General features: G+C 41.9%; 2 protein-coding genes across 4 annotated transcripts in view; one reads left to right on the forward strand and one right to left on the reverse strand.

Annotated features, from left to right (window-relative positions):
• The window catches only part of ak5 (adenylate kinase 5), a 31667-nt gene extending 11542 nt beyond the window's left edge, over positions 1-20125 (forward strand). Inside the window, exons 6-14 of the mRNA XM_060873826.1 lie at positions 1029-1220; positions 9830-9920; positions 12816-12892; positions 14710-14782; positions 15309-15353; positions 16237-16400; positions 17133-17249; positions 18265-18459; positions 18778-20125. Of these exons, the coding sequence (XP_060729809.1) occupies positions 1029-1220; positions 9830-9920; positions 12816-12892; positions 14710-14782; positions 15309-15353; positions 16237-16400; positions 17133-17249; positions 18265-18459; positions 18778-18843 (1020 nt within the window). The 3' untranslated portion in view covers positions 18844-20125. The remainder of the gene's footprint in view (positions 1-1028; positions 1221-9829; positions 9921-12815; positions 12893-14709; positions 14783-15308; positions 15354-16236; positions 16401-17132; positions 17250-18264; positions 18460-18777) is intronic.
• Positions 20126-21651: 1526 nt separating this feature from the next.
• The window catches only part of zzz3 (zinc finger, ZZ-type containing 3), a 13655-nt gene continuing 10795 nt past the window's right edge, over positions 21652-24511 (reverse strand). For 2 of the 3 annotated variants that reach the window (XM_060873827.1, XM_060873828.1), the window contains exons 8-12: positions 24464-24511; positions 24175-24324; positions 23814-23948; positions 23500-23600; positions 21652-23116 (exon numbers count right to left, since the gene is read on the reverse strand). The exon at positions 24464-24511 is cut by the window's right edge and continues 48 nt beyond it. In XM_060873827.1, the coding sequence (XP_060729810.1) occupies positions 22921-23116; positions 23500-23600; positions 23814-23948; positions 24175-24324; positions 24464-24511 (630 nt within the window). In that variant the 3' untranslated portion in view covers positions 21652-22920. The remainder of the gene's footprint in view (positions 23117-23499; positions 23601-23813; positions 23949-24174; positions 24325-24463) is intronic. The other variant, XM_060873829.1, reaches the window with a different exon arrangement.

Below are 24511 nucleotides of genomic sequence, written 5' to 3' on the forward strand. Positions count from 1 at the left end.
CAGTCAGACAAGTGTTGTATTCTTGTTGTATTGGTGTAGTATTGGTGTTGTATTGGTGTCATCAGGTATATTCTTAAATGCTTGCAGAAACCCGGTTCAATTGAAATCTGTTTACCGGTTACATTAGTTAGCTCGTTCTTAAGAAACGTAGAACCTTACGGTTGTCCTTATTAGTGTTTCCATACCAGAGGTACCACTTTCTAAGGACGATAAGAACTTGCCTGTAATTATCCAGTTCATTCCAGGGCAATTTAATCATAATGCTATAGCTACTTATGTGAGAACAGGGACTCACATGTTTCAGGGATGTTTCACTACATTAAATCTAATTGTTGGCTGTGGTGTGTGTGTGTGAGGAATAAACAGTTCCAAATAGGTTTATGATTATTAAAAAAAATTCCACTTTGGGGACCAGGTTATTGATTATTTTCCCAGAACAACACACCCACAAGTGGTAATTATACTACACAGTGTTAACACTTCTCCATTAAAACCTCACATTCCTTTTAACACACTGCCATGAATGTGGCAAGAACCGTTTGGAATGAAATTTGGTGCAGTGATTCCCCACGATCCGATACGTCTTTTTACCGATTTTTCGATGTGTAGCCGGTGGCTTAGTGGTTAGCACGTTCGCCTCACACCTCCAGGGTTGGGGGTTCGATTCCCGCCTCCACCTTGTGTGTGTGGAGTTTGCATGTTCTCCCCGTGCCTCGGGGGTTTCCTCCGGGTACTCCGGTTTCCTCCTGCGGTCCAAAGACATGCATGGTAGGTTGATTGGCATCTCTGGTAAATAATTGTCCGTAGTGTGTGATTGTGTGAGTGAATGAGAGTGTGTGTGTGTGCCCTGCGATGGGTTGGCACTCCGTTCAGGGTGTATCCTGCCTTGATGCCCGATGACGCCTGAGATAGGCACAGGCTCCCCGTGACCCGAGGTAGTTCAGATAAGTGGTAGAAAATGAATGAATGAATGGATGTGTAGCTCAAACCATTTAATCTTAGCGACATGAGATTTTCTTGTTTTTCAGATTTGTACTCCAGACCTGGTGGTGTTCCTGTCATGCTCTAACCAGAATTTAAAGGAGCGTTTGGAAAAACGAGCAGAGCAGCAAGGACGGCCGGACGATAACCCCAAAGCCACAGAGCGACGCCTCGCCAACTTCAAACAGAACGCAGTGCCACTGGTTAAGTACTTCCAGGAGAAAGGCCTAATCGTCACGGTAAGTACATAAATTACCTTATTTCTTCTAACTATCATTTACCTTAGACCAGGGGTCGGCAACCCGCGGCTCCGCAGCCGCAAGTGGCTCTTTCATCCCTCTGCTGCGGCTCCCTGTAGATTTGGAAAATAAATATTTAATTTAAATTTATTTTATTTTAGTTAGTTAGTTTTTTAAAAAATGAAATTCTAAATTCTAAGATTATGATGATCTTTTAACATTAAAATAAACCGTGTTTAATTTGTTTGTCGCTCAAAACATGCATCATAACCGCCGACTTGCGAAATCCGACACACAGAAGCAGACGCGTTTTTGGTTCGCTGCAGCCGGCGAGTTAAAATGTTGATGTCATGAATACGAAGAGGACTCAATTAGACATCGAACGTTTTATTTGAAAGTAACCTTAAACCCGGCGTCTTTTTTTGTTAAGGTTAGTTCAAACTGTTCAAAATATTTTTGTTTGCTTGCAGAAATAAAATTTCGTTTACTCGGTAGCAGTTCATTGATGTCATAAATGCAACACACTACAGTTGTTTCTACACTTTCCATAAAGGTAAAAAACGTTATCTTCATTTTAGATGTCAAAAGGGTTTTGTGGCTCCTTGTGTTTTTTTTCTGTGGGAAACGGGTCCTAATGGCTCTGTGAGTGTTTAAGGTTGCCGACCCCTGCACTAGACTCTGCTTAGCTAATTATAATTCTAGGCTTAAAAACCGTATCTTCTTTTAACCTGAAAGTAAACAACCATGCAATCTTATTGAATGAATTAAGAAGTGATGAATCTTGAGGGTACACAGCTTTTTGGTACCTGAGCAATCTTTTTCTGAAATCTGGCTTCGTCAGTATTCTGTAGGCCTGACGTTAATCTCATGCAGCGAAACGCATCCGAACATCTTTCCATCATCTGACTTGTTCGTTGTGCCGTAACCGTTTACAGCCAAGCCTGACACGAATAATGAAGCGATTGTTCGGCTGTTTTTCTCGCGGAGTCTAATCCGAGCGAGCGACGGGATCGGATTCCTGGTGGTGCGGTGTTAGGGGAAGTTCAGTCGGTCTGATTTTGTGGGGAAAAAAATATCTAGATGAACGAACATTGTATTAGTCTTGAACTGGAGCTACTCGAACTCAGGCATGATTATTTCTCATGAGCAGCGCTAATCTTTCTGAAGGGACCAGAAGGTGTATTAAAGTGAGACACACTGTATATTGTTAATTATTGAATAAAGAATCAAAGCCATATCCAGATAAAGGGTTAACGATGATCACTGAAGGTTGACGTTCTTGGCTAACTCGGAGCCCAGGGATCGTGTAACTGGAACCAGATCATTTTAGCATTAATTAAACCTGAGTAACAGGGGCAATTGTCCCATTTCCTCAAACCCCTCAGGTGTATAACCATGGAAACCAAAGAAGGCCGAACGTCTTAGCGAGAAGAAGGCGTCCGTGCCGCGTCAGATCTGAACAGCTTGCTTTACCGAGCTTATGAGTAATGTTAAGTGTGGCTTGTTCCAGCTGAGTCTGCGCTCCTTTTCCCTGGAAAATGTCTTTATTTCGTCTTTCGCAGCATGAACAGCGAAGCACTCGGGTACAGATTCGATTCCAGCTGAATTTCTGTGACAAAGAAAGCAAACTAGACATAAATGAGATGTTTTCTGAGCTGAAAACGGACACTTTTGAAGGACCGTGATAGATACAGGATTTTTGTCACCTTAAAATATTGCTGATGATTCTCCATTGTTGTTTTTTTTTTTTTTTTAAATTGACCATCAATTTTTATTAGATTTTTCAAATCGCATCTTCACGCACTGCACAGACAATAAAAAGATAGCAGTCGCCACCAGCTGCGTTGTTTTTTTTGTTGTTTTTGTTGTTTTTGGAAATCCATAAATTGGAAATGTGAATACTGTGAGCTTAAATAGATGTTTTCCTTTATTGCTATAAATAATGAAATCATCTTTTTTTGAACAATGAATGCCACAATTTATTTGCTTTTCAGTGCGTAAAAGCGACACCAGTTCGTGTTAGCAGGTTTCTAGATAGAACTTTAGTCCGTAAAGCAAACCGAGCTTGTGGACACAGCTATTACAGCCACCCACTTAAAATTCAAGGAAAGAGCTGTTAATAAATACATACTTCACCCCTTTACCTTCCCTCCCCTACTGCCCCGCTGAAGTAGACAAAGTGCTCACCTCAAATTCCCTGGAAATGCAACGGACTGAAAATAAGAGAGGGGGGCACGGTGGCTTAGTGGTTATCACGTTCACCTCACACCTCCAGGGTTGGGGGTTCGATTCCCGCCTCCACCTTGTGTGTGTGGAGTTTGCATGTTCTCCCCGTGCCTCGGGGGTTCCTCCGGGTACTCCGGTTTCCTCCCCCGGTCCAAACACATGCATGGTAGGTTGATTGGCATCTCTGGAAAATTGTCCGTAGTGTGTGATTGCGTGAGTGAATGAGAGAGTGTGTGTGTGCCCTGCGATGGGTTGGCACTCCGTCCATGATGCCCGATGACACAGGCTCCCTGTGACCCGAGGTAGTTTGGATAAGCGGTAGAAGATGAGTGAGTGAGTGAAAATAAGAGCTCGTTAATGGCAATCTTTAAAGCGGTCTGAGTTTGGTTCATGCTTAAAAATGCAAATGTGCCTTCTATTCTTTCATCTGATAAACAGTTTGAGAAGGAAATTGCATCTATGAATAACGGAGGAATTATTTTTTTGATGGATGTGAAGTGACTGAGACAGAATTCAACATGTGAAAGGATTTGAGTTTCGAATGTAGGTCACTAAATGGAAGGATGGATGGAGAGATGGATGGATAGAGGGGGGATTTTGGATCGAGGGACAGATGGATGAATTGATGGACGGATGGATGGATGGATGGACAGATGGATGGGCAGATGATGGCTTGAGAGATCGATGGATGGATTGATGTATAAACTGATGTATGTATGGATGGAACAGGGGGCACGGTGGCTTAGTGGTTAGCACGTTCACCTCACACCTCCAGGGTTGGGGGTTCGATTCCCACCTCCACCTTGTGTGTGTGGAGTTTGCATGTTCTCCCCGTGCCTCGGGGGTTTCCTCCGGTACTCCGGTTTCCTCCCCCGGTCCAAAGACATGCATGGTAGGTTGATTGGCATCTCTGGAAAATTGTCCGTAGTGTGTGATTGCGTGAGTGAATGAGAGTGTGTGTGTGTGCCCTGTGATGGGTTGGCACTCCGTCCAGGGTGTATCCTGCCTTGATGCCCGATGACGCCTGATATAGGCACAGGCTCCCCGTGACCCGGGGTAGTTCAGATAAGCGGTAGAAAATGAATGAATGAATGTATGGATGGATGAATTGATGGATAGATGGATGCATGGTTTGATTGGAGCACAGAAAATGCAGGGACAAGTGGCTCTTGGAAATGAGGGAAATGACATTTTGGCCTGTCGTGCCAGTCTGACTTCAGTCATCACATTGTTCTGGGTTGAGAAGGAAAGAGAATTTGTTGGATGTGCGACGACACCCGGTGACACGACTCCCAAAGGGCCGCGTTAAAAGACAGCGGTGTTTATTGACTTCTTCTCGTCTTCCTATAAAAGTCTATTTTCAGTTTCTAAATCTGTGCTTGCTTTGGCTGAAGCTTTGGAATTTGGTAAAAACCCCAGGCACCGTTTGGTCACTATAACGGAGTGAGGAATCGTTTATTAGGACATATCAACGGTTCATGGTTATTATCCAAAGTGCAGGACAGACCACTCCAGCCAAGGGCAAGTCCAAACATGGTACCCATAAAACGGACGAGCTGGAAAACATCCGACGTGTAGGAGAGGTGACAGAGAACTCTGATGACAGGAAGATCTGCTATAATTAGAACAGCAGTCTAAACAAACAGATGAATCAGACACAACAACACTAAATATAGACAACCATAAAGCAAACAAACAAGAGACTAAAGTTATTTTCACACCTGACTTTCTATTTCTATACAGGAAAAGCTCTAGCGTGGCTGGAAGGAGCTAAATTTATTATGAACAGTAATAAAGACAAGGGGGAGGTCTAGAAATGAGGAGGATAAACAGAACTGATTCAGATTCACAACAGAACTGATTCAGCTTCACAACAGAAGTAATTAAGCTTCACAACAGAACTGATTCAGATTCACAACAGAACTGATTCAGATTCATAACAGAACTGATTCAGATTCATAACAGAACTGATTCAGATTCACAACAGAACTGATTCAGATTCATAACATATCTGATTCAGATTCACAACAGAACTGATTCAGATTCACAACAGAAGTCAGGCTTTTTCCATTTCAGATCCATTGTCATTTTGCTTTCCTTTTATTTATTCATTTATTTTATTTATTTCTCTTTTTTCTGGAAATTTCCAATCTGTCTGATTTTTCAGATTTTACTTTCAGCCAAGAAATGTAATTTTGATGCATCACTTGATATCAATTTTTTTTTATTGGATGTATGTTCGTTTATCTTATTAAAATGAGTACAAATAGGAAGGAAATCAAATTATAAAGCATTATTGTTTCCCATTGATTATTTCTGTATAAACCGACAGGTTATTAAGATAATACACCGAAAGGAATAAAACACGCAGTGGTGGCGATAATACAGGAAATTAATCAACGAAGGGAAGTGGCCTTATCACCGTAAAAACCGATCGTTTTCCAATTTGCCACCATTTTACTTCACAAAACTGATCCGATCTCATTGGTCTTTGATCTGATTTTCGATTTATTAAAGAACGTTATTTATCAAAGAGCCGTTTATCCGTTCGTTGTCACGTTTTCTTGAAAGCTACGTGTTCTTTGTTGAATAAGGTAAATTTAAAAAAAAGTTTTCATTTCCTTTAAATTTAATCTTCCTTTAAGGTGTAGCTTAAACAAAAAAACACGATAATACCGAAAGATATCGGATGCTGTTTCCATTTGTTTTTTTTTTTTTTTCACTTTTTTGGGATTTTTGACTGCTAGAAAATTAGAGAAAAGAGAAATTCTGACATGAAGGTATCTGCAATTTAAGACGTGATTGGTTGAACACTTTTCCGTAACAACAGCTAGGGTAGCAGTCGCTATTCAGAGTCGTGCTAATAGCCGCGCTATTAGTCACAGTTAACATCGGCGGCGGATCAAACCACTGGGGGGCGTTAAGGGGGGGGTTCGGGTCGTGAAGTTTTCCATCGCAACTGCTGGAAAATTCTAAAAAAGTGAAGAAAAGAAAAGAAAGTTGAAGATATTAGCAATTCGACACGCAAAAGGTTTTCCACACGCATATCTCAGTCTTTCAACATTATCAGATTAACACTATAATAATATAAAGTGATGAATGATGTTAGAAGTGAACCATCGTCTTGGATGATTTTTTGCTACTTGAATTGAAAATTTGTGGTGATTTTGACCTTAACAGCATTACTCATCACTCCCTAATGGTTAATGCTCTCAGTAGCGCTCCTTAATTACTGCTGAGGCTGGGAGATAATAACGCGTACGCGTCCACACCGGCGCTGAGAGAAAAAAAGGAATTCAAACACTTTAACCCTAATCATGCGTGAATTGAAATGAAAGCTATTCGAAAAGGAAGTGCTTTTTTTCTTCCAGGGACTAATTCGGAGATAATTACAGCTCACACTCATTCCAGACGTCATCCTACAGACCCTGATTTCTCCAGGGGATATCATGTCACCGTTCGCTTGCAACCAGGGCGCCTTTGATTAGCGTCTTCTACACGCGCATGTGCGACTTTTTCTGTGATTAGAAAAAAAACCCCTGCATTCAGCTGCTCATCAGAAAACAGGTCGATGGTAAAGTTCTGGATTTTGCTGTTAATCGCAGAGGATTCATTCACAACATGGAGAACAGGAGCTATAATAATATGATAATACATACTATAATGTCTTAGAATTTAATCCCTACAGATATTTGTAATTTGAAATTTCTGAAAACTTTTTTAAATTATCAGCACCTTTTTAGATTATTTTTAGCATTTGTCCATATGTCCAGGGGAAAAAAACGTGTTTCTGAAAGTAAAATATGAAAATAATTCCTAAACTGTTTTACTGGAACAAAAACCAGCGTAAACCAGTTTTTATTATTATTATTATTATTATTATTATTATTATTATTATTGTTGTTGTTGTTGTTGTTGTTATTATTATTACTATTATTATTACTATTATTATTATTATTATTACTATTATTATTATTATTATTATTATTACTATTATTATTATTATTATTATTATTATTATTATTACTATTATTATTATTATTATTATTAATCTTTCCATATATGAGAGTGAATTCATCTCTTTCAGTTGAATCGTTTAACATTATTTCAAAATAATGGTCGCAATTTCGACTCCTTTTAGTCATGTGGATTTCATTAATAAATAATTTCATGGCATTTAAATAATAATTAAAAATAAATTATTTGACGAATTGTTTTAAAATACCAAACAAAATAATTACTATAATTTTGGATTATTTTCATTTTAACGAAAAAATTCACTGCAAAATAAATATATTGTGGTGATAAATATTCAGTTGGTAATTTTTTTTTTTTTATGGTGTTTTTAAATGTTTTTTTTTTCCAATTTCGTTAAATCATCATGGGGCATGTTTTAAAATAAACTTATTAAACTTTTTAAAAAAAAAATTTAATAACATTTTTTCCAGGTAAAGAACCTGAGCGAAGGCTTGATCCACATTGTTGTTTGTTTATTTGTTTATTTATTGATTTGTTTATTTATTTAGCTAATTTGCATTCTTTTTAATTCTCGAGCGTAACTGAGGGTGCAGACGTGACTCTGGTGCCGGACTTGCTAAAAAAAAAAAGGAGGAGTAAAGATCTAAGATGCCACCCTGATGAATTCGGCCCTGCGTTTAAACACTGTTAATGAACCCGGGGCAGTTTGAGAGAGCTGTGTTACTCAAGGGAGGATCCAGGGGGATCGAGGTTGAAGGTTGGGTGAAGAGACGGAGTTATTTATGTCTTTCCTTTGATCCGTTTTCGGTCTCGCTGTTCCCATGGTGACGGCACAGCGGCGATTAAATAGAATAGAAGACACACGTTGCGTATATACAGTATACGGTGGTGTGAAAGTGTTGGCCCCCTTTCTGATTTGTTAATTTTTTGCACATTTGTCACAATTTCATGTTTCAGATTATCAAACAAATTTAAGAACGTAAGAAATAAAACATAACTTGAAGTGCTTTTAGCTCACTGTTTACTTTCAGTGTTTTATTTCAACCTCTGCGATTTTACAACAATTTACAAATGTAATATTCTAATAAAGTTTAAATACCGAGATATTCGTGTGGAAAATCTTTCGCGTGTTGAATTGCTAATATCTTCAACACAGAATTCCTCTTTTCTAGAATTTTCCAGCAGTTGTGATGGAAAACTTCCCGACCCGAACCCCCCTTAACGCCTCCCAGTGGTTTGAGCCGCTGCTGACTTTAACTGTGACTAATAGCGCGGCGGCACGACTCTGACTAGCGACTACTGCCCGAGCTGTTGTTACGGAAAAGTGTTCGACCAATCAGAGATGAGAATTTGAGCAATGCGTGTAAATAGGCCACTTTAGGTTTTACGTTCAGGTCAAAACACGTGATATTTAAAGTCCATTAAATATCGACGCTGGTCTGAGAGGAAGATCCGAGAGAGAGCCTGAAAATGTCTCGGCTCGTCTCATCTTTTAAACTGTCATACCACATTTTCACACACACACACACACACACACACACACACACACACACACACAAACTTGTTTATTTATCCTTCGATTGAAGTCACACATTGAGGTCAGTTTAATTACCAGCCTGAGATGTGATGTCACGTCTGGATCTTTAAACCTTTCATGTCTCTGTAGATTTCTGTATAAAAGATGTTTAAAAAAATAAAAAAAACCTTCTTAAATCTTAACCTTACATTAACCTGGAGGCAGATTCGAGAATCTTTTGAATACAGCTAAATGACACGTACTGTATAATTTAGCGCCTTTAGTGTCAGATCTCATTATGATCGACAGCGGCGTCTCCAAGGCGACACAAACGGCTTGGCGTGCGATTGAGTGCGGGGAGATGGAGATGAGTGTGGAGTGAAACATCAGTGGGAAAGGAAAATTATTTGAAATAAACATCCTCAGAGAAAACTGAGGACTGCGAGGCGTAGGAGTGTTGAGACGAACTGCGCGCTGTTACAGGATTTGGCAGGGTACAAAAGCCGGACTTTTTTAAAGCTTTCCCTCTGCTTTCTGTGTCTGTCAAGGAGACTTTTTATCTGATCGTGGGGAATGTTTAACAGAATAAAATGCCAGAGGATGACGAGGACTTTCCCACCAGATATCTCTCAGCTCACATTTCTGTATCCGCCACACCGACAACATGTTTATACACCTGTAAGAGGAACACACACCTGTAAACCCATCAGCCAGTCATGTGGTCAAGTCGATGCTAACACCAAACGTCTCCTAATCGTACGTTTATACAGAGTGGTGCGGAACACAGAAAACAGCCATCGCTAACACGTGATTGGCTGATGGGAAAACCAGTAGGTGTTCCTAATAAAGGGATAATCTCAATGTTAACGTATCTCTTCTTCCTGTACAGCTGGACGCTGATCGAGACGAAGAGGAAGTCTTCTCAGACATCAGCATGATGGTGGACAACAAGCTTTACCCCACCAAAGAACCTGTCGCAGGTAACGACAATAAAAAAAAATGCTGTTGTTAAGAAGCCTGAACCAAAAAAATTTTAAATGTTCATACATTCAGAGAGACATCCGCCTGTGAAACAACGATCAGGACAGAAAGAAACATGAAGTGGTCAAGCATCCACTCTGAGAGGAAATGTTAAACCACAAGCTTTAATCTCACACACACACACACACACACACACACACACACACACACACACACAAAGGAACAGCACTGACACTGACTTTCATATAACCTGACACTCTGCTGTATTTCTTCACTCACTAAGTTACTGTGTGTGTGTGTGTGTGTGTGTGTGTGTGTGTGTGTGTGTGTGTGTGTTCGTGCACGCCTGAGGACATGGATGTTACGTGTCAAACTATATATACATCCATATATATACATCCAGTAATTTTTTTCATTTTGTGTTGTGACGCCATTGGAACACGACTCTCTGAGAAAATGTCAGGCCTCCCGGTACACACAGGATTTTTTGTGTATTAAAAAAAAAATAAATAAAAATCTTGAAAGGTCCACTTCAAATCCAGGGACCTGAAGCACGTAGACTGAACGACGCACCGGCTGTTTGACTCTTCTAACAGAGCCACTTTGTCAGAGGCTGAATCCTTTTCTTGTGTGAATGTGTGAAATCACCGCTCGTTATCGCTTTAGATTTGTGCCACACGGCCGTTTGTAAGCCTTCGCTACGAATCGTAACGGCTCGTGAGTCGGAGGGGGGAGAGAAAGCGTTGAAGCAATAACGTAGTTAGGGTCGACGAGGTGGATTATTTGCTCGTGGACAGGAAATTAAAAGTAAATGTTATTACAGTAGGTGTGAAGGTAAACTGCTAGAAGAACGCTTCTAGGTGACGTTCTTAATGGAACGCTGTGCCATCATAGATTATAAAAGATCATTAGAACATAAGCTCAGTTCGTAACTGTATCGTTCTCGTGTCTGTCATTATGGTACCGTGGCATTGTCATTGTGTTATTCTTCAAGATCTCATGAATGAAAACACTTTTTAAATAAAGACTGGAGAGAGCACGCGAACCCATAAAGCTATTACAGTGTTAAGTCCTCGTTATAGTTCTTATAAATTAGATATGTCGTCGTTAAACTGTTCGTAACTGTCAGTATGACGCCTGTCGTTACGGTGTCATGACGTTGTTGGGAAAAATCGCAACATTCTTTAACTAAGGACCCGAGGCATTTTATATATATATATAGATATATAATCTGTTATAACACTGCTGTGACATGATTCACCTGTTATAAGCGATATGTCACTTTTGACGTCATTATGACCTCATTTGTGATTCTCACAAATCAAACATGATCACGTCATGTCATGTTTTAAAGACACTCTTTCTAATCGCAGTACATGTCGCTACGACAACTCTGTCATTATGACGTCTTTAAAAAAAAAACATACCTTAATTTCTTATTACATGGCTGTTATTAACCTCTTATGTCATCGTCATTGTCGCAAACCCCAACTCTGGCATTATGACGTCGTGACATTCGTTTGTTATTCATATAAACATGTCAAGATGTGTTTCTACTTGCAGTATAGTCACTATTACACCCTTCACAACCCTGTCATCGTGATGTCGGTCATTATGATGTCTCATAAACAACATACTGTCAGTACATGTAAAAACCCGTCATGACCATGTCCTACACTACCGGTTGATGCTGTATGTCAGTACGTCAGCGTGTTGGATTAAAAATAATAATAATTCTGAGGCACAAGCATCCAACCTGAGTGTCCTTTTAACTGGATAAAAGAATAAGAAGAATCTCTGGCTAACAGAAGCCTAGATAAAAGTATACGTATAAAAATAAACCCCTGCTTGTCTCCATAGCACCCAACCTTTGAAGCCCCGGTAAGTCAATAAGTCTCGTGTTTGAAACGAGATTTGCGCACCACTCCTGAACCGGGATGAAAGGATGAAAGAGCAGATCAGAATTTACTCTCGCAGTTTGGCCAGGACACATCAGACGCAATTGTTCCTCTTAAAGAAGAGAAGAAGAGCAGCATGGAGTCATTCATAAAGCTCTCAGATACAACAAAGCCCGAGCGTTTCCCTCGCCGGTCTCGGGACTGTAATAGAGTTACTATTTAATACAGTGGTCTTCACTATTTTTTTCATGTGAGCCACACTGATAGGACAAAGTCAATAGGAGAGCCACTTTCACCGCAAAGTTTGCCAAGTTCATTCAGTCTTAAATAGCTTATCTGCTTAAATACAATGTACAATATTGCAATACAATAATTACTTAAAAATCATTCTTTATTATGCACCTGTCAAATTGGTAACTGAGACAAGATGATTTCCAAGATGATGCTCCCCATCAGTTACCTCTTTTGTCACTGTCACATTGCTTTGTCGCTGTTCATTTTGTTTGATAAGCAATCGATCCATTTTTTAGTCCGTGTGTGTACAATAAACACAAGTTGTTAACTAGCATGAAACACAAACTAGCTTCTGGCAGGCCGCCAAAAACTGGCTATCACACAGAACGCAGTGAGTCAGTGACGAGTCAAATAATATATATAAATATACATTATTATTTGTAATAGAGCACATTCGTTTTTCTATGCTTCCCTGATTGTTTTTAATGTTATTTAAATGAAAAATAAATTTTAACCACACGATCATATCATCGTATTATTTACTGCCATGCGAGCCGCATATTAAAGCTTGGCGAGCCGCAGGAGGCTTGCGAGCCGCGCAACGAGTAACACTGCTTTAATCTAACCAAAAAAATAAATCAATAAAAAGCAGCGATAATCGTTTGAGCTCACTTTGAGATGTCAACACTTTCTGACCAATCAGAGTCGAGTATTCAGAAAAAGAACGGTTTTTATTTCTGTTTTTGTTTGTTTTGTCCGCAGGCCCGAGTGAGCTGGACCTGAGCGTGCTAGCAGACAGCACCAGCCTCGCAGAAGGTCCTTCCAGATCGGACGAGCAGGTACGCCGAGTCCTTTTCCGTTCACTTCCTCGACTCGGTCGTTCTCATTCTCTGCTCATTTTATGCTAACGAGAACTTTTAATCCGGTGATTTAGGAGCGAATCGACGCCGTCATTGCTATAACGCCGCATATATAAATTTAAACCCTCGTTAGTACACAGCCCGGCGCTCCGGGGTTCGGCCCGTCTCCTCGGTTCATCGTCGAGGGAATGAGGCGCATTCAAATGAACCTTTAAACTAGCTGCTGACTCGCCAGGTTCAGAAGGATGAGTCAGCGCTTTGCGACTTTTTCCACTGTCATCGGGTCGTTGATCTTCACAATAACATTTAGATTAAGTTTGTTCAGGATCAAATAGCAAATGTTAAGGTTTTAACAGCGGAAACACAGCAAATAGAAGGAAGAAATAGTTCTAATAAAAGAACAGATGAAAGCTTAACACTTTAGGTAACAGCGTGCTGCTGTTGTTTTGTCCTGGGTCATGCTAACTTTTGTACTGATCCGTGGGCAGAGAACTGTTTGGACACAGTTGATGCAGATCTCAGAGTGTGTGTGTGTGTGTGTGTGTGTGTTTGTGTGTGTGTATGCTCGCTCAGCGTGACGACGGTGCTGCCCACAACCTGTTCACACCACTCTCGAGATTTTCTCAACAACCTCCGCGCAGCTCAGCAGCGAGAACAGACAACAGTTCTATTAACAGCACGAACAAACACGCCGCGATCCGAAAGCACAGAGTCCGAGGCTTCTGCCTCTGTGCCGGGGCGTGTTTGAGTCGTCGTAGATATCGAATACGACATGAAGTTTAAAGCCGTGGAGGTTTGCGTGGGCGGCGCTTTGCTGACAATAAGTAAATAAATAAATAAATAAATAAATAAAAGTCAAACAGACAACACATGGTCATGTTGACCATCCTCACCAGTGTTTACAAGTGCTTCACCCTAGACTGACTCTGGAGACTCCTTCAATAAAGGCGCCGTTACAATGGAAACGAGAAGGTGCTCGGAATGGAGGATTCATCGGCGCTGTCTTTAGTCGCCGTTGTTCTAAAACCACAGGAGGCAAACTTTTGCGCCGTGACGCAGAAGAGATATGAGAGACTTGTCGTGCGGACGGTTGACGACGGTTCGGTTTTGTGTAGCGCTCGGACACGACGAACGCTTCCTGTGCCGCCTACGTGCTCCTCCACAAGTACAGGAAGTGCTACACTCCTCCGTAACAGGTTAGACTTGCTAATAAGTTGGAGATCGCCTGGGATGAATGATTCAGTGATAGAGAGAGAGAGAGAGAGAGATTTAGATGGAGAGAAAAGAGGATCTAATCATTTAGAGGCTCTAGGCTGTGTCCCGAATCGCAATTCAGTGCTTCCTTATCTCTAGTTCATATTGTAGTTCTGGTGTGTGTGTGTGTGTGTGTGTGTGTGTGTGTGTGTGTGTGTGTGTGCGCACATGCAGATACACGTGCCTTTTAAACAGTAAGTCATCCTCATTCCTTCTGGATCGCCCACATCAGCAGCTCCGGATCATCATCAGCAGCTCCCGAAACACCCACGTGACCAAACGAGTCGCCTCACAGTTCTTTATAGCAGTTTAATATAATAATCATCATATTTGCCAATTAAAAAAATACACATTTTTGTGCCATGAAAAGACAAAAACGCTGAAACGCGGTAAAGAACATTTTTGATTCCTGTTGTTTCCTAGAATTAAATCTACTTACTTGTAAATATAAACAAGCGACCGGTTAGTCTTCAGTTGCTTCTGCGATCAGTGAGCGGAAAACAAGTCAAAAGAAAGTTGTTGTTTTTTTCCCCTATGTGCAGGCTATCGAGGAGGTGGAGGTGGAGGAGGAGGAGGAGGAAGAGGCAGCAGGGTACAGAGAAGGTACAGCAGAATGTGAGTGCTTTATTTGACCCTTTATTTGTTCTACAGCCGTGAGCGTTAGCGTTAACTGAGCTCAGCAGATCTGCCGCAGTCCTGTAACACAGCAGGACGTTCTGGAAATCTGCGCCCTCTGTGGTCGAACGTGGTACTGCAATGCTACTGCAAAGGTTACTTCTAGCAACAAAATGTTTTCTGTTTTGTATTGTGACACAAACCGGTCATACGGCGATCGAACGCCGGTGCGTTTCTGATCCACCGCCTCATCTGCGGGTTATAACACAGCATGGTGTCAATCCGCTAAGCTAGCGTGTTCGTTTCCTACGAGTGGATTCGCTCGCGATCGTTTGGACATCAACCAAAGAGCTTGAAAAAATAACGTGTCTTAAAATCGTTCACGTTTTCTGAGACGTATCAAATCCCGAAGGTAAAAAATAGTGTCTTTCTGCTGCGTATTAACCCGCGTGTTCAAATATGACATGCCACTTTGTGACATCCTGTGTGTGTGTGTGTGTGTGTGTGTGTGTGTGTGTGTTGGCAGGTTTTCCCATAGAGAAGAGGAAACCAAAGGTCATCTTTGTGATCGGTAGGTTTCGAGGAACAAAAACTTCTCATTAATTTGCACCTCAGTGCCTCATTAGAGCTTCTGTCCGCTTCAGGCGGCGACGCCTTAAAGGACACGGAGCTTGTTCATTTCTTTCCTTCATCACTCTTTACAGCTGTCACTCATCAGCTTCGATTCCATACGTAGTTTCCATGGTGACTTAAGATTTATCGTGCTTAAGGTTATTTTGTATTTGGTCAGCCGGACGGGGGGTTTCAGAATATCTGGCAACCCGGCTAGTCGACTAGAGACTCCTGTAGAATGAGAGAGAGAGAAAGAATGAGAGAGAGAGAAAGAATGAGAGAGAGAGAGAGAGAAAGAATGAGAGAGAGAGAGAGAGAGAGAGAGAGAGAGCGAGCGAGAGAGAGAGAGAGAGAGAAAGAATGAGAGAGAGAGAGAAAGAAATAATGAGAGAGAGAGAGAAAGAATGAGAGAGAGAGAAAGAAAGAATGTGAGAGAGAGAGCAAAAGAAAGAATGAGAGAGAGCGAAAGAAAGAATGAGAGAGAGAAAGAATGAGAGAGAGAAAGAAGGCTAGTCGACTAGAGACTCCTGTAGACGATCGTCTCGACTCTTTTCTCTGAATAACTTTGAGAAAGCGACGTGACAAACTTTACATGGATGTCTGTTGCTGGACCGACCACACACACACGCGCGCGCACACACACACACACACACACACACACACACACACACCAGTCTCCTTACTGAAAGAAATGCATTACTGAGTTGAAAAAAAAAAACTCTTTCCAGTGTTTAAAGACTCTTACAGGCTTGTTCACTCGTCCACAAGTGTTTTCCTAGTTACTTCTCATGATGTCACACATGAATACAGCTGATTTGAGTGTGTGTGTGTGTGTGTGTCAGGAGGTCCCGGCTCAGGCAAAGCGTTGCAGTGTGAGAAGATGGAAGAACGTTACGGTTTGAAGCGTCTCTGCCCTGGAGACATGCTGTGCACCGAGCTGCAGTCACACAGCGAGCGAGGACGCTTCCTCCGAGACCTGCTCGAGACGGGGCGACAACTTCCCGAGGTGCCGCCGCACAAACCGACACCTTAACGTACACGCCGACATAAATCCGTTCTGTCCTGACAAGATTTAACGAGTCAGTAGAAAACAGGTGATTGTACAGAGAGTGTGAAATCCTACAGGTCACCTGACAGGGAGTCCCATCATGCTCCAGTGTTCTTACTGCTCATGGGGTTCGAGATTTTTTTTTTGTGTGTGTTTTGTTCGTCTGTTTGATGTCGTTCGTCTCACAGCGTCGGGCACCGAAGGTTTTCGGCTCTAATCTGATGAGTTATGATTCACTGGAGTTGCCTAGCAACAAGGACATCATGAACTACTTTTGCAAGCCGGGCATCTGACTTGGCATCTGTCTGTGTGTGTGTGAAATCGAAATTATGCTTTAAATAAACGAGCGAATTGACATTTACAGAAGATTCTGTCCTTTCTCTGGTTATTGTGACTGCACCCTAAAGCCGCGTCGTCTTCCGGAAGTTTCCAGAGAATTCTGTGAACGTGGGACGGAGCATCAATGTCGCTTGATCGAGACAAAATGTTTAATAAAAATAGTAATAGAGTTATTTAATGTTCTAACTATTAGCTTAGAAAGAATTGGGTGACTGAACGAAGCCCCGCAAACTCCTTTGTTATTCAGGGATTTCTAGAACGTTCCACATTTATTTTTAGACGATATCACTGAAAAAGCTGAGTGTGTTTATGTAAGTATGAAAGCTGTGTGTGTGTGTGTGCGCGATGTAGGACACGCTGCTGGATCTGCTGTGTGAGTCGATGGAGTCTACAGTCAGACAGGGGAAAGGATTCCTCGTCATCGGTTTCCCACGGGATCTGAGACAAGCCGAGGACTACGATGCCAAGGTCAGAGAGAGAGAGAGAGAGAGAGAGAGAGAGAGAGAGAGAGAGAGAGAGAGAGAGAAAGAAAGAATGAGAGAATGAGAAAGAATAAGAAATAATGAGAGAGAGAAAGAGAAAGAATGAGAGAGACAGAAAGAATGAGAGAATGAGAGAGAGAGAGAAAGAAGGCTAGTCGACTAGAGACTCCTGTAGACGATCGTCTCGACTCTTTTCTCTGAATAACTTTGAGAAAGCGACGTGACAAACTTTACATGGATGTCTGTTGCTGGACCGACCACACACACACACGCACGCACACACTCAGAAAGAATGAGAGCGAGAGAGAAAGAATGATAGAGAGAGAATGAGGGAGAGAGAGAGAGAGAAAAAGAATGAGAGAGCGAAAGAAAGAGAGAGAGAGAAAGAATGAGAAAGAATGAGAGAGCGAGAGAGAGGGAGAAATGGAGAGAGAGAGAGAGAATGAGAGAGAAAGAAATAATGAGAAAGAATGAGAGAGAGAGAAAGAATGAGAGAGAGAGAAAGAATGAGGGAGAGAGAGAGAGAATGAATGAGAGAGAGAGAAAAAGAATGAGAGAGCGAAAGAAAGAGAGAGAGAGAAAGAAAGAGAGAGAGAAAGAATGAGAAAGAATGAGAGAGCGAGAGAGAGGGAGAAATGGAGAGAGAGAGAGAGAGAGAGAATGAGAGAGAAAGAAATAATGAGAAAGAATGAGAGAGAGAGAAAGAATGAGAGAGAGAGAAAGAATGAGGGAGAGAGAGAGAGAATGAATGAGAGAGAGAGAAAAAGAATGAGAGAGAGAGAAATAATGAGAAAGAATGAGAGAGAGAGAGAATGTAGAACACAGAAGAGAAGAGATCAGATGTGAGATCCTGAAGCTGGTGGTCAGAAAAGTGTCCAGATTGTAACCATTAGTTATGAAGCTTGTTCGTATGTGATGAATAAAGAAGTAGTGTGTGTGTGTGTGTGTGTGTGTGTGTGTGTGTGTGTGTGTGTGTGTGTGTGTGTGTGTGTGTGAGATAGATGGGCCAGCCCAGCACCGTCTTACTCCTCGACTGTTCGGCGTCCACCATGACCAGACGTCTCCAGCAGAGGACGCTGTCCAGCCTGCGTCCCACAGACGGCAGTCACAGAGAAGCCCGTCTCCGTGTGGACAGTTTCTGTGACGGCGTGACTCCGGTCGCGTCTCACTACGACTCGCTCGGACTCCTGCACAAGGCCAGTAATCACCTCACTGTCCACACAACACCATACCAATGAACTCCTGGCTGAAAAACATCTGGAGGAAACATCTGGGATGTATTGGTTTTGTTTTTCTGAAGGAGTCTCCAGTGTTAGTCTTCAGGAGCCGTTTACACTCGTTTGTTTTTATTCCTTCCTGTCAGTATCAGTGTGTAATGGGGGAGGGGGAGGGGGGCGGCATGGTGCAGCTCGACCGTCGTGATTCGATCACGCTCCGGAGCTCTCGTGACTCGGTGGCCTACTTTTCACTGCTGAGAAATCCAAACGTTCTTTTCTGTGTGTCTGTGTGTGCAGATTGATGCAGAACAGCCCCCTGACGAGGTGTTTGAGCAGATCTGCCTGCTCCTGGACTCCTGTTAAACAGCGCGGAACTCGACAGAACATCGCGCGACGCCATCCTGCACTTCTACAAACGCTCATCAGCAGCGCTCACGTCCATCCATCCATCCATCCATCCATCCATCCATCCATCACATAGGGAAAGGAAGCTGTGACTTTATACTCAAGCCTGTACATAGCATTCTGGTTCAACGCTAGCTCTCTGTATGAAGTGCTTTAGCGCCACCAAGCACAGACTGACGGAGGTGCGAGAGGCGTCACGTCGCGTCGTTTCCTCTCCGTCTCTCTGGCTGTATTCTGACAAACTCCGCCCTCCTCTTTTAGACTGACTGAAATACTGAGACTTAGCTTGGTGACAAATCGGGAACGACGGCCAAAGGTGGGCGTGGCTTATAACGTTGGTAAAACCGCCAGCCAATCGTAACGTCGGAATACAGACAGAGGCGGGGAAATGACGCGAAGCGGATCCCCTGTGAGGAATTTCAGTTCGTCGTTCAAAAAAAAAAACAAAAAACGAAGAATTTACACTTTTGTGTCGATCTCTGAAACAAAAAATCGAACGGTTTAAGCTTTTTACGTCTGTTGATCAGTTAGCGCTTTCGCCGATGACGTTCGAGTCAAGTTGCGGTTTTTGTCGCACGTTTTTACAAAAAAAAAAAAGTTTAACATGTTTTATTGAACTTAGAATTCGAATAACTTAGAATTTAGAAACCTTCCCGAGAACAAAACGAGGGCATGAAGTCTTGCTTAAAAACGTGACCGACTTTCAGGGGACAGGGTCGTACTTTCGAAAACGAAGGAATGGAAAAAACAAACAAACAAAAAAAAGAGATAAATAAATAAATCCGAAGGAGAGCGAGAGCGCGAACTTTTCTTCTTCTCGCGATCTTCAGGAAATTTCAGACGATGCACTGAGGAGTTTTTCATATTTTTCTTAAGGGGCGAAAGAGGACGAGATTCACAGAGATGATTCAGTGAGCATTATAAAGATGTTTTAATTAAAGCTGTGTGTATTATTATTATTATTATTACAGTTGAACCACCATCTCTCTCTCTCTCTCTAAAAGCATGTCGAGATGTAATCCTTCACAGGCTTTTGTATTTGTATTTTCTGCTCGCGGAGTTTGAGAAATCCTGTTCTGTTCCTTCTGAAATCAAATGTTTGCTTGAAATTAAAAACTTTCATACGTTAAAAAACGGCTCGTTCCTTCGTCGTCCGCCGAAGAGCGAAGAAAAGAATCAGAGGAAGAGATGGAGAAGCACATGGCATGCGTAAATAATGTCGCCATGGTTACCATCCACCAATCCCGTTCACACCTTTACGGACGTTTCGGATTTTTTAATCTCGACCTTTATGCTGTTATATTTAAGATGCAATTAAAGAATAATAAAAATAAATAAATGTTTAAAGTTTACTTTAATATTTACTTTTATACAATAAAAAACTGAGGTTGGGGTTTTACACCAGCGCCATCTTGTGGCCTCTGTGACAATCGCCTTTTACTTTAATTAAATTTATTAGAGCTTTTGCTTATTTTTATTTTAAATTTAATTTAATTACTAATCGCAGAACGATTTTTACAAAATGTGTTCATAAAATCATATTTCATATATAATTTTATTCCAAAAGTCATTTGTAATTATTTTAAATGACATAAATGTAAAATGAGGCCAGAAATGATGAAATATCTTTTTTATAAATGTACAGAAAATGATTTAAAAAAAACTTTAATTCTATTAAACAAAATTAAAATAATTTCTAAATTAAACTGAATTAAATTAGTCTTTATAATGTATTACAAGAATAAAAAAATAATAATAATGCAGCTATAAACATTGATTTGAAAAATGAAGTCTAAATCATATCCAAGGGACCGAACACATTTAATTATTTTACTGTTTTTAGAATCGTGAATTCGCTCATTAATGTTTACATCATATTACGTGTAGATTAAATCTACATGTCTATAATAGTTTAGGAAGGAGAAAGAAGAGAAAGAAGGAATGAGAGACAGAGAATAAAAGACAAATGGTGAGAGAGAGACAGGCAGACAGACAGGAGAGAGAGATAGAAGGAAAGGAGAGATAGACTGGAGGAGAGAGACACAGACAGAGAATAAAAGACATAGAAGGAGAGAGAGAGACAGACAAACAGAGAGGAGGAAAGTGTGGGGGGAGGCAGACCGGAGGAGAGAGAGAATAAAATACAAATAGAAGGAGAGAGAGACAGAGACACAGGAAGAGAGAGAGAGAGAGTCAGAGCCAAATAGGAGAGAGAAACAGACAGACACAGGAAGAGAGAGAGAGAGAGAGAGAGAGAGAGAGAGAGAGAGAGAGAGAAAAACAGACAGACACAGGAAGAGAGAGAGAGAGAGAGAGAGAGAGAGAGAGAGAGAGAGAGAGAGAGAGAGAGAGAGACAAATAGAACGAGAGACACACGGGGAGAGAGAGAGAGTCAGACAGACAGACACAGGAAGAGAGAGAGAGGAGGAGAGAGTCAGACAGACACAGGAAGAGAGAGAGAGAGAGAGAGAGAGAGAGAGAGAGAGAGAGAGAGTCAGAGACAAATAGAACGAGAGACACACAGGGGGAGAGAGAGAGAAACAGACAGACACAGGAAGAGAGAGAGAGGGAGAGAGTCGGAGCCAAATAGGAGAGAGAGACAAACAGACACAGGAAGAGAGAGAGACAGAGAGAAAGAAACAGACAGACACAGAGAGAGAGAGAGAGAGAGAGAGAGTCAGAGACAAATAGGAGAGAGAGAGAGAGAGACAGACACAGAGAGACGGACAGAGCGATGAAGTGAAGGACGAGAGCGCAGGCGTGTGGTGTAGAAAGACTTTTCACATACTTTTATTTCCACAGTTCTCCTCTAACATGTGAACATTATTTAAGAACAGACTGTTATACACGGATATTGAAGCGGGGGGGAGGGGGATGGGGGGAGAGAACAAAACTAAATCCAATACAAAATGGTCTACGTGAAAGCACAACAAAATCTGTGTATAAAATAACGAGCGGAGCGCCGCGGCGACGACGACAGGCACCACACCTCCGTATCATCTTTTCTGGCAACACTGCCCTTTTGTTTTGTTTTGTTTTTTTTAAATAGATTAATAAAAATACACTTTATCATGGACCATGAGGAAGAAAAAACAAAACAAAAAAAACAAAACAATGAAGTGTGATGACTGGGCAGATTTCTCCGCCACTCTTTTTTTTTCCCCCCCGTGAAACGTGGGACATGGAATCATCCAGACATTTGGGGAAAAAGATGAAGGGAAAAAAAAAACAAAACAAAATAATAATAATAATAATAATAATGGCACAGCACCTACCACTGGCTAGATTCACCGTACGTTTGTATACGCCACATGATCGACGACAGTACACACCGAGAAGAAGTGAGGAGGACGAGATATGAGAGAGAGAGAGAGAGAGAGAGAGAGAGAGAGAGAGAGACAGAGAGAAAGAAAACGACGCTCCATACGCTATTAACACCTACCGAGTGCGTCTCTCAGCTGGTCTTGTCCGTGCTGTAGTGCTTTATGGGTTGGAGCTTTAAACAGAACTTTTAAAAAAAAAAAAAAAAAAACAAAACAAAAAAAAAAAACGAAAAGATTGGAAATATATGATCGACATCATGATGTTAGGTCTGGGGGTGTGAAAGAAGGGAGAAGAGGAAAAAAAAAAAGAAAAGAAAAAAAAAAACAACACAAGCAGCTTCTAGTAAAAGTGTGTGTTCAGGGTCTGTAAATTAAGAACGTCTCTGATTTGTTAGCAAATCCTCCTGGTTAAAAACCTGGCGTGAATGGAAAGTCAGCACTGAGTCCCTTTTCTTCTCCACCCTCTCACACACACACACACACACACACACACACACACACACACACACACTCGAAGGCCTGACAGCTGCTGTGACATGGTGTGGAGATGATTCGGGATGCTGCTCCCTCCCTTTTGAGTTGAAGATGGCGTGTAAGCTCGAGCAGAGCGTCGGGTTTCGGTTCGAGGTCCTCCGGCTGTAAGCGGAACTGTGTCTGGTGAGCGGACGAAGCGAGTCCGACCCCGGGTTCCAGCGGCGCTGCATCGCTCCTGTCATCTGTTAGCCGGGAAGTAGTTGGGGTCCAGGTAGTTGTAGGCGGTGCTGGCGGGCAGGCAGTAGTCTCTGTCCAGGAAGCTCTCGGCCTGCTGGACCGGCTCCAGGCGGTGACTCGGTGTGTGTGTGTCTGTCTTAAACGAGCTGCGGGACGAGACGAGTTCAAACCATTTAGAGTTTGATGAGGAAGAAGTGCTGAATAAGTTAAAGCAAAAACATCTCAGTTACATACTCCATCATCTCAAACATATAAAATGTGGTGACTGCTTTTGGCCACTAGATGGCGTGTTGTGTAGTGTGTCTGTCCTCAGCTGTAATAGTAGCTAACGCTTCAGCTAACCGCCTGCGTCTGATTGTCGAGACTGATATGAATCAGATGTTGTTGCACAAGATAAACAGTTTAGTCGACACCGTTTTGTTTAAACTTAGTGAGCTTGTGACGCGACACAGATTACAGCCGTTATGAACAGCGCGTTTGGTATCGTGGTTATTGATCGTCTCCGCTGTAGTGTGTGAGTGTGTATTAGACGTGTGGTACAGGGACAGGTGGTGGTGCAGAGAAACAGAACGGATCTGACCAGTCGGCACAGTTGGCGCAGAAGTCGACGGCGTTGTCCTGAGGACAGTCCTGGCAGTGCCACCGTACGCCCGGGATCGGCTCTATGCCACACATATCACACTGGAGGAGGAAGAGTGCACACGCACACACACACACACACACACACACACACACACAGTTCTACACGAGCTTACAAGCAGCGATTATTAATTTCTGACGTGAAGGATAAAGTTTACCACAGATATTATTTATTTATTTATTTTTCCATTAAAAGACCTGTTTATTCGCTGTAGTATAAAACACTGTGTGTGTGTGTGTGTGTGTGTGTTGTACCTTGTAGCCTATGTGCTGCATGAGGGCGCTCTCGCTCTGGAGCTCGTGGATCTTCTGCTTCCTGAGTCTTTTCAGCTCCAGCAGCTCTTTAAACTCGGGCAGGTGCCTCAGCTCCAACGGTACGTCGTCCTCGTCCTTAAACACAGGCATCATGAACACACTAATCGTACGTAAAAGCCCGAGCCGTCGTATTCAGGGGCGAATTAAGGTTTGTGTTGTTTACCATATAAGGAATCAGAAAACAAACTCTACATCAACATTAATTACGTTTAAATTAAAACTAATCGGTCTTATTTAGACTGGCGCGAATCAATCGACATTTTTACAGTTTTTAAGCGAAATAACGTTTAAACCTGCTGACCGAATCTTGGGCCGCGCCGTCCTGCAAACTGCTGATGAAGCTGGAGCGCTCGTCTTCGTCCTCCATGTAGACCGGTGGCTCGTAGGACGTGAGGAAGGTGGACGGTCGGTACAGGTGCTTGTTCAGATGGTGCTGCCTCTTATTTGAGGTCTAAGTAAAAGTAAAAAAAAATTGCTTGAGATAGAGACATAGATATATATATATATATAGAAGAAAAGAAGCGTAAGTGAAATGACTGGAAGAAAAGAAAAGAAAAGAAAAGAAAAGAAAAGAAAGACCAGAGTCAGACCTTTTTGTTGTACATGCACAGGTTTGGGGTTCGTCCCGGGACCGGAAT

This window comes from Tachysurus vachellii, chromosome 7 (assembly GCF_030014155.1).
Source record: "Tachysurus vachellii isolate PV-2020 chromosome 7, HZAU_Pvac_v1, whole genome shotgun sequence".
NCBI lineage: Eukaryota > Metazoa > Chordata > Actinopteri > Siluriformes > Bagridae > Tachysurus > Tachysurus vachellii.